The sequence below is a fragment of the Glossina fuscipes genome, unplaced genomic scaffold (genome assembly GCF_014805625.2).
Source record: "Glossina fuscipes isolate IAEA_lab_2018 unplaced genomic scaffold, Yale_Gfus_2 61594, whole genome shotgun sequence".
In the NCBI taxonomy this organism is placed as follows: Eukaryota; Metazoa; Arthropoda; class Insecta; order Diptera; family Glossinidae; genus Glossina; species Glossina fuscipes.
In genome coordinates this window covers 1,155,838-1,171,838 of record NW_024003803.1, presented here as the reverse complement: position 1 = coordinate 1,171,838, position 16,001 = coordinate 1,155,838, and the positions used below count along the sequence as shown (strand labels likewise).

Here is a 16,001-nt window from a genome sequence, read left to right as displayed (position 1 = left end):
ACCTGAGCAAAACCCAACTAGAACTTTTTACCTAAGGCTGGGTGAAAAGAAAAAATGTACAGGACAGTTTTTGGAACAATTGATGGCGAGCGATAAAAGAGTGCGTAAAAAGAATGTGAATAAAGCTGAACCTAAAGGTGCAAAACCCTCATTCTTGGCACGCAACGTGGTTGCTTGTGTCTGGTTGTATTGGAGTGTAATCGGGCATAGTAAGATATTAGAATTTGATGAATCCGATAAGCTTTTGCTTTCTCTGCTGTCAATGCCTGGATTCATTAATTTATGTTATGGATTTTCTAAGCTGCTTTCAGTAAGCTGTGGTATTTTTGAGAATTGAAGATGCAATTTAAACTGATAACTTTTTGAATATTGTACATCTTTTTTTTTTTACCTTTATGACTATCAACATATGTCTTGATTTTCATATCTTGAACCGTCACAAACTGCAAATTTACATGTGCAAACATAGTTCTTCACCAATATTACTACATATTACTGTAATATAATAAGCGCTCTGTATTCCCTTAATAAAGAGGCCTGCTTGGCTCTGTCAAACAGTCATATAAGCAATTAAATAAATGTAGTAAAACGGCATGGTAAACTTCATTTTATTCAACCGTCATTATGCGTGTCTAAACCTATATAGTTCTTCAAAGTTTTACTGCTGTAAAGTTCTTCAATTTACAAAATTTGAAATATAATAATAAAACTTTAGAGCAGTGTCTTAACTAATTTTTGTGCATGAAGTCTAACGATAAACTAATTTGATTGCGCGCCTGAATATATTTCAAGGCGACAGACGTCCACGGTGTCTTAGATGGAACCGAAAATCGGTGTCTGAATTGAATTTAAATTAAAATTGAAAGTATGCGTGATTGAAAAGGTACTTACAACTGGAATTCCTCTATACATTTATCTTAAATGATAAGAAGTTCAACATAAGGATATATTCAACGTTCTGCTGCTAAAATCGTATTACAAGTGTTAAAAAGTAATTTAACAAAATAAAATTGATGTACCAGATGAGTAACATATTATCAAAAAAAAAAAAAAAATAGTCACCCCTGGAATTATAAGAACCTATATGCAATACCACAAGCAGCTGTATATTGTAGAAGGGGAACGCTGGCGTGTGGTATTGGAGATATAAACTCATCGAATATTATTTTCTATTACACTAGTATGGTACTGAGATACTGCTAAGATATAAACAAGGTACCTTAAAAAGTTTTCACCTCCTTCACAAACAGTTTTAATTTATCCCTATAATATACCAAATGTTTCGGAAATGTTTTCGTTCATATCAATAATTTGAAATAGTATAGAGAGCTGAAAAAGAAACGCACACGTGCAATTAGCTTAATTTTTATAGTAGATAGAAAGTTGATTGGTTATTTAAGTAACAAATAGCAAGTTTTTTCACTGTATAACATTTTGAGTTAATCAGCATCCCAAGTTGCGACATATGTAACAGAAATCAATAACTACTTTCTTGGTTATCTGACAATTGCATAATGCCTGCGTGAACTCTTACTACTAAGGGACAGCAAATTGCCCAGTCGTCATTATTGTTGAAAAGAAAACAATCGGCCAGTCAATCATTTGGACAGTCGATTTGTTGCTGATTCGTTTAATGATAAATTAATGCTAATGTGTGTGGATGTAATGAGAAAAAAGATTCAATTATATGTAATGAGATGATTAAATAAATTTGTTTTAAACATGCATTGTCAGTCACCTAGTTTGAGTCAGTTGCAAATAGACTGCTCATCAGTAGAGATCGGTTTTTCCTTCTAAGTACTTTACTTTCGATAGTTGTACAATTTTTGGAAGTAACAATTCAGAATGACGATAGCAATCCAGTAAACTCACATTTTTACTCGGAAAAACATAAAAAGAAAAATGCTTAAAAGTTAGGAAAAAACCGAGAGTGTTGAGTAAGAATTTTAAAAATTTACTTTGCTTCTAACAAGCCTTAGCTTAATCTTCCAAGTCTATTTTACTGATTTCTGTGAGAGAAGCACACCGTAAAACCTAAAAAAATTACAGCAGAAACGTAATATAAAGTGATATGTCTAATAGTATTTCCGTGACCGAAGATGTTAGTAATAGGGAAGAAGATGATGGTGATTTACTAAGCAGCGGTTATGTTGCCCGAGCAAATACGGGCAACAATAGTCGGCAACAGAATTTGGAAATAGAAACTTTATTAACCAGAGAGAGAACTCCGCTCTCGGTTATTATTACAAGTAAAACAGCAACAATGGCGACACCCTCTAAGGTAAAATCAATTTAAAATATGTACAGGGAAACATTTTTAGCTTTGTAACCTTCTTATGTACGTTTTGAAAATATCTATATGTGTTTTTGCGTGCTTAGCAAGATTTTTTGACTCAATGTACTTTTATCTTTCTATCTGAAACAGTAAATGGCGTATAAACAAATTGTTTCCTCCTCCAGTAAAATTTGGGATTTCAAACAAAAAAGGAAAAATTCCGTGAAATTATTTTTACTCTTAAATTTAATTGGTCCTATTTCTTAATGTGTTAATGTTACCTTGTTTGTATCGTAGGTAAGCGACATTATGAAAGTTTATTTTCAATACAGGAAAATATGGGCTAACTTGTGTCCGTATATGCTAGTACAAAATATTAATTCTTATCGCAATGAATTAACTAAGAGGAATATAAAATATAGCGCCGACTTGATTGAAACACAATTTTTTTCGAAACAATAAAACAGTAAATCCGATACAACGAGCAATGGGTTTCACTAAAAAATGTTATTAGGTAATTACAGTTGAAATTTGTATTCTATCAGTTGATAATGTACATTAGTAATGGTTCCGATCGAAAACCATAGTTTCGAAAACAAACGTAGCTAAACGTAGCTGGGATGTAAATACTGCGTATTTAAATGTAGAAAAAGAAAAGAAATCAACTAACGCAGCTTCTATGGCATTCTGAAAATTTTGATTTTTATGCGATTGGTGAATACTAGAATAAAAAATTTCCATTTTCCATCCAAAAAAGGCAAACTTCTATTAACTAAAATTTTTTATATTAACTTAACGAAAATACGCGGCTTACTGCATCATAGGATTTTTTTTTAAAGATATTTCTGATATATGTGCTATCTATCATTCTCGTTCTTCGACGATTTTATGTTTAAAATTGCCGCTTTTACTCCGTCTGTCAAAGACAGAATCGATTACTTTTAGTTTTCATATGTTGTAAAGTAGCAGAGATAACTGTAAGACAATCGATGAACTAGAACAGTCAATCACAAGAAAACGGTGCAAATCTGCAGATAAATGTGTTCTTCAAATGGTTTGATCGAGTTACCATAAGGCCGAACTAATACGGAGAAAATTTTAATAGTCGCAAATAACACAGTATTAGGATTAGACACGTTCCCTCCCCTAGCTACGCATGACGGCTTGAGGAAACCAGAATCTTTATTTCCCTTATATCCCTAACCCGAAGTCTATTAAGCATTTATTTACGGGATAGTCGATAGAAAATATTATCAATTATCATAAGTATCTGGATCATGTTTCCTTCATCCGTTCGAATCACCCTAACATCTATGAAAGCTAGAAATAATTAAGAAATCTATCTTAAGGAATCTGGCGAAGTCGTAGTTGAGCTGAAGAATCCACTCTAAGTTAATTAGCTAAAGCTATTTTAATGAAAATTTTCCGGTTGTTTATAGTATAAAAGACTTACGCGGATGAAAAACGTGCCTTGGTTATAGTTTGGACCAAAGTTTATAATGCACAGAAAAATAATGTACGGTTTTATCACGATGGTTAGCGGGCATTTATATAGTACTTTTTGTTTTCTGTTTGTACAAAAATCGAAGCTCGGTTTATCTATAGCTGCTTCTCCGTTTTGCAGACTTGTCGAAGGTCTAAAAGTTGAGCTGTGAAACTAAAAGCTTACTTAAAAGTAAATAGATTTAGTTTCAAAAGAAACTGAGGCCTACAGTAGGAGGATTGTAAGAATAATAAGAGGCTTTCGACGTTAATTAGCCCTATCACAAACGTACAGATCTAAATACTTTTCTTGTATCGTCCTTACGTTTATCGGTAAGCTTATACCCTTGCTGGAAAGGACAGTTCTTTGAGGTTCGTTAATAGGCATATAAATTTAGTTTTCGCACGAAAGTGTACATGGACATGCACGTATATGCCATCATTTCTTAAGTCAATAGCATTTCGTTTGGACTAAATATTGTTATCGTCTTTTTCCAATTTCTTTCTCCCGACACAACAGAATCAAATATCGTTAGAAAACGAACGTGGCTCGTGGTCGTCGAAACTAGATTTTATACTGTCAGTGGTCGGCCTAGCTATCGGCTTAGGCAATGTATGGCGTTTTCCCTATTTATGTTACAAAAATGGTGGTGGGGCATTTTTACTGCCTTACTTTATGACACTTATTCTAGCAGGAATACCAATGTTCTTTATGGAGTTGGCGCTTGGCCAAATGCTGACAATTGGTGGTCTAGGCGTATTTAAAATTGCTCCCATTTTTAAGGGTTTTGTATATGAATATTTCTCCCTTGTACATAAAATGTAAGAATTTTTTCTTACAAACCAGGTATTGGTTACGCAGCTGCCGTGATGTCATGTTGGATGAACGTTTATTACATCGTAATTTTAGCGTGGGCCGTATTTTATTTCTTTATGTCAATGCGTTCAGGTGAGATCCCTAGATGAATCGAAAAAGGTAATATTGTATTATAATTTAGATGTGCCCTGGAGATCATGTAATAATTCTTGGAATACGGAAAATTGTGTTAATCCATATGCACGCAAAGATCTCTTGTGTTGGGATGAAATGATAAACAAGTCTACAACAAAAATTTGCTCATTAGTGACGGGAAATATAACTGCATCGGAATTAACCGATCCGGTTAAAGAGTTTTGGGAGAGAAGAGCACTACAAATATCTAGCGGTATAGAAGAAATTGGTAACATACGTTACGAATTAGCTGGAACGTTATTATTAGTCTGGATTGTATGCTATTTTTGTATATGGAAAGGAGTCAAATGGACTGGCAAAGTAGTGTATTTTACAGCTTTATTTCCTTACGTGCTGCTTACGATACTTCTGATACGAGGCATTACTTTACCGGGAGCTTTTGAAGGCATCAAGTTTTACGTAATACCCAATTTTAGCAAACTGACAGAATCCGAGGTACGTATTTTTAATGCACTTTGTATTTGTAACCTTCATAACAAGCTGGTATAATATCCCCCTCACTAATCGAAATCGTGATTTTATCCGCTAACTACCTGCTGTGACTATTTACATTTTTATTATAACCGAGTATGTATTGGAAAGACATTGGTAAAGACATGTATATTCATAAGATGACTAGCAGTTTCAGACAGAGATCGCCTTTTTTAAAGACTTCACAAAAACTGAGGATCCTTTGTTTTAGGTTTCGATGATTATGAATATCGGTTGTTTCCTTCTTGGTCCCAATACTGAAATAGCATTGCGAAGCCTAGAACAGCTTTATGGTCAATTTACGCGTAGCCGCAGTTTGAATTCTTCATATATTTTCATTACAAAAAAGTACAAACTACTTATCGTTTCCGTCTACATACGTGTTGTAAGAGCTAATATAAGAAAGAGAACCTCACTAATGTGAGCTAAATTTACCAACAAAAAAAAATTGACTTTCTTGTCAATGATCTTACTATTTTTGATGCATTTTCATCATGAAGAACTAAATATTAGACTTTGTTATCTTTGCTGACTTCAGTATTGACAGATGGCAAAAACTAGTAAAGTTCACAGCTGCCTAACCAAGCCAATATTACAAAGTTAAAGAGGAAAAGAAATGAAGTAAAAGGATAGTTGAAAAACATATACGCGTCCGCCCTATGTCGCGTATTCGTGCATTACATGTCCAATATCCGTTTACTGGTTGCCCTCCTGAGTATGTTCTTTTAACATTAGGTACATATGTCGCTCCGTTGAGTCCACGTCCTCTTACCTGTATAATAGTATGTTAGTATGGCTTGCTAAAAATCCGCGCAAAATACAAACGTAAAACCATCACAAACGAAAAGTCGAAAATTACAACGTTCCAATGTTTTGTATATTCTTATATATACAAATTTTATAATCGGAGATTTCTACTTATAGATCGTTCTTCGCTATGTACATAATACACATAAAGTGAGTTCCAGCATTGTATTGCTTTGCATGATTAATGATGTAGGTTTAATTGAATACGTAATACTCACAAATAAATGTGTAAATAGTTAATGTCTTTGTATTGTTTCTATAATAAACTAAACTTCAAACTAAATGTTTATAGCTAAGAATAAAGCTTTTCTATTTTTCCCTTAGGCGTTTTCCCAAAATATTCACATACAATTAAATTGGTTCTGATTCACGAGGATTGACAAGAAACCAACTCGACCACTCAACATTTGAAAATCGCTTAGCTAAACTAAACCATTGTTGGCTTTATTTTGGCTGGTTTTTTTGCGAGAAGTTACGCATGTTCAACCCGCTTGCTTGCATATTTGCTCTACTGAATCTTGCACTTGTAATAAGGTGCCATAACATCAAAGAAAATGCGAAAAGATGCGAGCAAGTGCCTGCTACATGCATTGTACCCTTTTTAACGGATGTGTTCTTAGAGATAGAACTACCTAATTTGAGCTTGATGCAATAAATTTTTATATCAAATTATTGTTATGAACAAATTTTCTTTGTAATAACTTAGAAATTCAATGTTTTGGCTAAACAACGGCTTACTTTTCTTTGGAATTTAAAATGCCTAAGTGCTATTACTCGGAGATTTTGGTTGATACATTTTGAATATTGGAAATTAATTTTTGCATGACGGATTTTTCGAAATAATATCGTATGTGAGGTATGATCTTAAACAATGGTCCGATCCAAAGCAGCTTACATAACGTTTGTCTTTCGGTCAAACCACGTGAGTCTAGCAACTTTGGTCAAAATTCCTCAAAAACTAGTATTGTCTATTGAGCACCAAAATACGTGAACAGGCGTAAGATAGACAGACAACCTTCAATCGCGTCAGAAAATGGTTACGAATCAACGGGTATAATAAAATACGCACCTGTCGTAAACTTTTCTCGGAACTATATACAGTCATACAAACACAATGTATGCTGTACCATAAGAGGCGAAGGATGATAGTGACTTAAATCTAAACATTTCTTATGTATTTTTATTAGCAAAAAAATATGAGGAACAATGCATAACAGGTATCAGCTGCTAACTTGACATCAATATTTATTATTACCATCTCGAATGTGAATGTAGGAAGGCTTCTGATCAGCTTCGTGACACGTTTATAAGAGATCGATTTAATTTTTAACCGTCACGAAAGGATTGAAAATAGTTTGTGTGCTTTTAGAACCCACAAACCCACAATAACAACTACAAAACCTTTTAAAACTTTTCATAACAAAAATATCCTTATAAATAAAATGAAAACGCATTTAGTTGAAAAAGTGGTAACAAAAAATTGCTTAATTAAATAAGTTGCTCCTGCAAAACCGTTACAGTACGCTACCAAATATATATATATTTTAAGAACACAAAATAATATTATGTATAAAAATACACACGTATATACTTTTGATATAAATGCACTAAAATATGTTTCATTATCTAATATCACTTATTTTTAGGTATGGATCGACGCAGTCACGCAAATATTCTTTTCTTATGGCTTGGGGCTAGGAACGTTAGTGGCTCTAGGCAGTTATAACAAATTTACTAATAATGTGTACAAGTAAGTCAAACATGCATCAATGAAGTCTTAGGTATATTTCGTATAAACTTCTTTTCAGAGACGCGCTAATTGTTTGTTCTGTGAATTCCTCTACGAGTATGTTCGCTGGGTTTGTCATATTTTCGGTGGTTGGCTTTATGGCACATGAACAACAAAGGCCAATATCCCAAGTAGCCGCTTCTGGTCCGGGTTTGGCCTTTTTAGTGTATCCCTCTGCTGTTTTACAGTTACCGGGTGCTTCGCTTTGGTCTTGTCTTTTTTTCTTCATGCTTTTGCTTATCGGCTTGGACTCTCAGTTTTGCACAATGGAAGGTTTTATCACGGCCATCATTGATGAATGGCCACAATTATTGCGAAAGCGTAAGGAAATTTTTATAGCAGTGGTTTGCGTCCTTAGCTACTTAGTAGGTTTGTCGTGTATATCTCAGGTAAGTTTATGTATTTAGCTTTTGAAAGTAATATTTCTTATTATAATTGTTTCAGGGTGGCATGTACGTTTTCCAGATACTTGACTCCTACGCTGTTAGTGGTTATTGCCTCCTTTGGCTGATATTTTTTGAGTGTATTTCAATATCTTGGTGTTACGGCGTCGACCGTTTTTATGATGGCATCAAAGATATGATTGGTTATTACCCTATGGTTTGGTGGAAATTTTGCTGGTGCATTACGACCCCATTCATATGTGTGGTAAAATCGCTTTGGATTTCAGCATACAGCTGCAATTATGTCGTATATTCATCTTTTTTTTATGTAGGGTGTATTCTTCTTTAATATTGTCCAATTTACACCGGTTAAGTACCTGGATTATAACTATCCATGGTGGGCACACGCTTTTGGTATTTTCACTGCTTTGTCATCCATGCTCTACATACCTGGATATATGGTTTGGCTTTGGAAAGTGACTCCAGGGGACACTGCTTCGGTAAGCCTACTTATAAAAGATGCATCTTATCACTATTATAGCTCCTAAATTCGAGATACTTTCTATTAATAGCTATTGGGTTGCAGATTCGAATTACTTTTTTGAAAGAAGCCCCTTAATGAGAAGATCTTGCGAATTTAAATCAAGAGTTGTCGCTTCTTTTTTATAGCAATCACATGCAAGAAATTTTAATGTAAAGTCTTTGTGGAATGACCAGTTTTTTTCTGTATTTGCACGCCTTTCATATTTTGTTTGCTTTGCAGTGTCAAAAAATATATGCAATTTTTAACTTGTTTTCTCGTTTTAGTCATGAAACCTTCTCTATCTGTATGACTTTGACACTTTTACTTGTCATTGCATATATATATTTCCGACAATAACTTCGAATACTTCACGCATTAAAAGACGCATTTGTGAAGTTAACCAAATTCACAAAAATTAATATAGGAGGTGAAAATTGTAGATCTATTCCTTGAAAAAGTTCGCCGGCAATACAACCTAAGCCTGTTCTTTGTTTCTTAACACATGAATAAGCTTTTTGCTTGGTTTTAAATGACGTGGGAAATATAAAGAATTAAAACATGAAAACATAAATCGGTTCGTATCATATTTACGCTTGTTTAATTGGTCTTCGAATCTGAAATTATTTTGATAAAACATGTAGAATTAAAATGAAAATTGACTACTAAGTGGATGTACGACCTTCCAAACTTTACTAAATTGTAACTTAAGCAGCTGTCAACTTCTGTAACCCAAGTATTACCCTAGCGTGGTCTCATCAAAGCTGTAGGTGCCATAGTATATCTGATACGAAAACTCCAGTAAGTTTTCCAAAATTTATTCATCATGTCTGCCAACATCGACATGTCGGGTCCAATTATGCCGATCAATAAAGGACAAGTGGCCATGTGCGATAAAGCTTTGTAGACTGATTTTTCAGCAGTAACGGCCTATATTGCAAACAGCCCCGCTATGTTCACTCGCTATTCTTATACCTGATCAATTAATTCAAATGACCTAATATCTGAGTGAGTAGCGCTTCCATTCTTATGACGATATGCAACAAAACGGTGTTTATCTTGATAGTCTGAAAACAGTCGCTTACCTTTCAGCGGAAAATTTGCATTCAGTCAAGAAAAGGAAAAGTGATATTGGTTATGAAGATAACTATAATCAAAATATTTGTCACTATTGTAGATTTCTTCGTTAATCGGCGCAACACATTTACGGGAGTGAAACTGGGAAGTAATGAAAAATTAAGGTACAGTGAGAAGAGTTTTAGTTACGAATAGAGAAAAGTCAGACATTTTAAAGCAGCGCCCAAAAAAAAACATCTCTTCATACTTGGTCTAATAAATTTCGAAGGTTCTACAAACTTAACAAAAGGAATCTTGTAAATTGGTGTCATATACTAGTAATCACGATATGTATATGAAAAATAGGCTGATAAAATTAATAATAACTAAAATCTTACTTAATATCTAAGCTTCTTACGAAAGCAAGTATAACGTCTTATAACCTGACTTTGATCCCTTCCGGTAAGAGATTACATTTTTAAATGATCCCTTAAGATATGCATATTTTGCAAAAGTTCGAAATAAAGGTCCATTTACGGTCAAGTTTGAAGATAAAGTAATATCTGAAGTTAAAATCACAAAATTGTGTTACAAATTCATATGAATTTAGTAATACTACGTTTGCTTTTGGCAATTTTTCAAAGCCAAAAAACCAGTCCGGGGACGTAGTTTGATGGAATCAAAGGAGCAAAGCGTAATCAAAAAGTTCACTTCATTTAGTTGAAAGCGGACTACTGAAAACATATTCAATTTCTTCAAATATTTGTGATAACAATAAAAACTGCGTAAAAAGACTTTGGACATCTTATTTTTGTTAACTGACGTAAAACCAAAAAAAAAAAAAACAAAAAATACAGAAAGTCTTTATTGTATAAAGTGACTAGAGTTTAATTGTAAGAGTTTGGATAAAATGATAAAGGTAATACAGCTTCCGTTGACGCATTTATGCTAAGTATACTGATATGGTAAAAGATTTATATCTTTACTTACCCCAAATCTCGCCCTAAGCTTTGTACATGTATTGGACTATGCTTAAAAAGCTCTTGAAATTTTATTTATTTTAGAAAATCCGGACAATCGTAAGAATAGATGAAGACGTAAAAAGTTTACGTGAGAAGATGCAACAAGAGACCACCAAACAAGCAGAAATTTATAGTCTGTAGAAAACTGTTTGAAGCGCAAACTGAAACATTTTTTTGCATCGGTTCTTTGATTACATATTTTTTATTTTATTTTTAATATTTTTTTTTTTTTAAATTTATTTGTATGGTAACGTATACATTAGTTTTCTAAGAATAACGGTTTCATATTTTCTTACAAACTCTGCATTTGAGATGCCTGTCTTGGTCGACTCATATGAAAGTCTACATATTTATATAATTTTCATTCCCTTTTTGTAAGTCCAAATATTTTTTGCAAGTAGCATTTTCAATACTAGTTAACAGTTTCCAACCTTCACATATATAGTACTTTACAACTATAATCTAATCTTACCTAACTATAAATTCTTTTTACATTGCTAAAGTACTCATGTAAGTTGTATTGCTATTACCGGTCAAATTTTAATTTTTCGAACTTTGGTAATATTAAAGACATTCTCGCTTGATTGAAAAACTATTCTCGCTATTAATGTTATTAGCTATAAAGTACTGATTTTCTTACAGTATTTATTTACAACACATTTAATTTTTTTATTTCTTTCTCCTTGCATACATATACATACATTCATTACTAGCGCATGCCTATTTTGAAATTCTACAAGATATATATATGTAATTTATTTTTGGGCTCTTACTACAACAGCTGTTACGTACAAATAATTCTTTAAAAATTTATGTGCTCGGCTTATTATAAATTATAAACTGAAAATGCAATTAAAGACGTATATAAATAAATAAATATGTGTAAAAAGTTACAAAAGAATGCAATGTTTTAATCCCCGGAATGTGATTAAGATTTTTAGAAGCTTGAACGTAAATTTACTACCGCATAGTGAATAGATTTTAGCGTTTTCTTAAATTTGGAGTTTTTCGTGAAATTAACTTTGTTAAAAGCGCCTTGGTTACATTCAAATTTCTTTCACCTGATACAATTTAATTTGCTCACCTAATATTTTCCTGTATGCTTTTAAGAATATTCTTATTTTTGAAAATTTATAAAGCCCCATTAAAAAACATAATATTACTTAATTGCTTACAATATTGATATCAATGTTCTTTTTAATTCATTAATATTGTTGCGATAAAGATTACATTCCAAATAAATATATTTTGCATACATTGACAACTCCACAATAAAAACAAATAAAAATATATCGCTTAACATAATTACTCGTTTATTTTCGTGGTAATACATCAAACATGTTACTTTCTAGTTATGTAAAGGCATACTTTCATGAAAGCCCTTTATTGAAGCATGCCGAAAACGTCAGCGGAGATAATCCAAGTTTACCAAAGGCAGTTTACGTGTTAAAGATTGTATTTTTTATTGACATGTTTTGGTCATTAATCATTACAAGTCACAGTTTGTTGTGACATAAGCGCTTACTTTTCACGAAAATTCATATATATGGAATACGGTTCATATGATTCAAATTTATTTATAAAATATTAAATATTAGACTTTTTGGCATAGAAGAGTTTATTTTTCATTACTATCCTTATATGTTTAATAGGCTTACTTGAAACGAGTTTAATTATAAAATATCAAAAATTGGAGATTTTTGCTACACAAAGGCTTATAAGAACCGTTATAAAAGCTGGGATAAAAAAATTAAATCCATGTGAGCCAAATTCGGTAATATTATTTTTTGTAACAAACTACCATTATTCAATTATTTTTATCATAAAGTATTGAAAATTAGACATTTTTAAGCATTCTAAAAATCTTCATATCAATTTAGAATGCCCCGCTATACTATTGTTTATCGATTTTTGCATAGCACGACTTTTCAAAAAAAAAAGGCGTTATAAAGAAAGCAGTTGAAAAAGTGATCCGCTTTAATCTGTTTTCAACGGGGTTTGTCCTTGATCCAAAACTCCTGCGGGTGGAAATTTCATCAAAAGAGTTCATTAATTACGAACGGTGGATTGAGCAAGAGATGGACGAACATCAGATAAAAGGAAAAACGGACAGATAAACAAGTTTAGGAAAAGAATGAAAGGCGTTCTATGTAAAAATAGGTGGGTGTATCTTCTTCTGCAGGGCCTATTCTTCTCGGCGTTACATATATCTACATGAACTTTATAGACGCTGTACCACATAGGGGCATAGGAGATAATTATTAATCAAAAAAGCACTGAATTCTATGGTTAAATCAATAGTTACTAGAATTGGATACATTGTTTGGTACACTGAATCCAGGGGCCGGTTAACGGTTCTCGAGTTCAGTGTTCAAAGTTAGTTATATTGTCGAAAGAGTAAATTCGCTTGAAGTATTTACATACTTAAAATAATACATATTTCTCTAACTCTGTGTCATTATAAATCCAAAAATAAAGAATATTAGAATTCATAGAACGTACATGATGTACACAACGAAGGAAAATTTACAAATAAAAACTTCCAATTAAAGTTGAATATCACAGCTTGGCTTGTAACATAGATTGTATATTAAATAACAATCATTAAGATCTAGAAGAAAAGGCAATCGAATACAAAATTTAACCCAAAATGAGTTCTTGTGGAAAACCTGTAGGAATAAATAATATATCAGAAAGTTAATCCTTTGCGTAATCCTTGGATTACCGACCTGGGTTTATATAAAAAAGCCCATTGTACAAATTGATACGTCTTTGGTCGAATACAACCCCTGCACTACACTTCCTAATTTTTGCGAATCGATGAAATACTCAGTAGTGAGCACCATATAACCAAATCATTTAAGTTAGTTTGAAACTAATACGAGTGCGATTGCAACGAAAAGGAATATAATTGTATAAATCATCAGCGTACAGATTGCGACATGGGTTTCACGTGGGTACCTGCCTTAATGGCTTAACCCCACGGTGGCCCAAGCCACGCGGATTATTTAAGAGTAACCCACGCTCTCTAGCGAATTAGACAATCCCTACAAAATAGGGGTCAAAGCAGCACCATAGTCCAGATTGTTTATTGTGTATGGCTCAATGAACCAGCTTTGGTCAGTATTGAGGCCTATCCGCACCTCGATTTGTTCCATTTTGGCTTGGAACGTGTGAAAACCACGACTACCACAAATATTCCCCGAAGGGCCGTACCCAAGCAGTCAGGGCTCACAAATTGATCAACTTTCTGCGTTCAAACGGGAAAAGGCGTTCGTTCCACCGTAGTTTCTACAAAGCGCACAGTTGATCAATTACCACCATTAGCCGCAGACATCCGTGAATATATAATTTAAAGTGTAAAATAAGCAAAAGGGCAAGAAAAGCCTACCGTCAAATCCATTTTATATCGTTCATATATATAGTTAACCCATATTATTTTCAAGGATTTATAAAACTGTAATATGCGCTTTAGCGGCGCATACAAAGGCAATAGGACCAAAAAACCTTTTAATTTCAATTCAAATTCATTTTAATTTACCATCAGCGTACAGATGTCTCTGAGGGTTTAACGTGAGTACACTACCGTGAAGGTTTAACGCCACGGTGCCCGATCGCACACGGAACGTGAAACACTCGAACTCCCCGAGGTTAATAATCCTCGCAACGGGTTGCGATGCAACTCCACACCGAGCAAGAGGCTCTTCCCGCGATTTTTTGGCCAACCACAGCCACCACGAAACTCCCGCTATGGGCCGTTTCCGTTGTCAGGCCAAAGCAGGAGGAAGTGCTTTGGGCGCTCCTGACGCCCGTGGTACCGGAATTGAGAAAAAAAATTTAGAAATAATTTATAAAAGTCTCCGGTCGGACTTTCTAGGCCCCATAAGATCCGCACTCGGCATGAGATAGTCATCTGAAGGAAAGCAGTCTATACCATGCGCATAGGCATGGTATTCTCACTGGGCGGAGCGAGGCCTATCTCAACCTCTTAGGAAAGATAATTGTGGACAGAGTCCGAAGACCGAGTGTACAACAATAGCGATGTATGGGACACGTGGAAATGGATTTCCCCACATCACCAACCAGAAAGAGGAAGTCTCTGGTAAGACTTAAGAACTCCATGCAGTTCCTAACCCCCTCTTTTTCAGTCATTGTCACCGTACAAGAAGAGCACGGACGAGGATCAGACAGAGTTGTCCAGATCAAGTCTCTCGGCGCTGCGTCTGATGAATGCCTGCGCAGCATACGCTCCTAGAGCTGCCCCCGTCTCAGAAGTAGAGAGGGCCAGACTAAGGTCAAAGTTCTCACCCGTCTGTCGTATACACATTGCTTCCAAGTCTCTAAAATCCGAATACTTGGAGCATTTACAGAAAACGTGTAACCAATCTTCGAACAAGCCACGTAGGCAAGCCCTAGTTCCCGACAGACCTCTCTTATGCAGATATGCATTAAGCAGAAATCCCGGATGAAGTCTAAAACTAAAATCTGGATGTTTTTCCATGTACGAGACATCACGGATAAATTCAAAGGTCGTTCTGCCTTTCGAACTGTTTTCCCAACGGAAACCATCAGCGTACAGAATTTGTAGCAAGGGCTTACCGTGGGTTCCTGCCTGAAAGGCTTAACCCCACGGTGGCCCAACCCACTTTAAGCGTACTACGCCCCCTGGCGAGTTAGACAATCCTCACAGAGTAGGGACCTAAACATCACCAGAGTCCAGAACGGTTTATTGTGTATGGAACAATAAACCCCACTCTGGTCAGTGGTGAGGCCTAGCTGCACTCGACTGTTCCACTTTGGCTAGGAACTTGCCAACCACAACCACCACTAGTATTCCCCGAAGGGCCGCACCCAAGCAGTCAGGACTCACAAATTTATCAACGATATGCGTTCAAAAAGGGTAAAAATTGCGCTCGCTTCCGCCATAAGGCTTCCACGGCGCCTTTGATCAATTACCATCATTACCCGCAGGTATCCGTGACATATGTTCAAAAGTAAAAGTAAGGCAAAAGGGGAAAAAGCCTTTCTCAAGTAACCAGGTATTGAGTGAAGAGCTCATCTTCCAGCCAACCCCTCCACCATCTCTCAGAAACTCGTCGCCGAGGTACTAGCCCAAAACCTTAAACTCTTCTTAGCCGGCCGAAACCGTTGCCCGGGGATCACCACTGGGAGGTGAGAGTTTCG

At 34.8% G+C, this 16,001-nt stretch overlaps 1 protein-coding gene across 1 annotated transcript; it reads left to right on the top strand.

The window, feature by feature from the left end:
* The first annotated feature begins 1,737 nt into the window (after window positions 1–1,737).
* Window positions 1,738–11,409, top strand: LOC119643763 (sodium- and chloride-dependent GABA transporter 1). The gene is made up of 9 exons (XM_038043227.1): window positions 1,738–2,281; window positions 4,278–4,542; window positions 4,605–4,706; window positions 4,756–5,204; window positions 7,694–7,797; window positions 7,856–8,225; window positions 8,281–8,484; window positions 8,552–8,719; window positions 10,860–11,409. Exons 1-9 carry the CDS (start codon window positions 2,072–2,074, stop codon window positions 10,956–10,958), a joined length of 1,971 nt encoding a protein of 656 aa, XP_037899155.1. The 5' UTR covers window positions 1,738–2,071; the 3' UTR covers window positions 10,959–11,409.
* The last annotated feature ends 4,592 nt before the right edge of the window (window positions 11,410–16,001 follow it).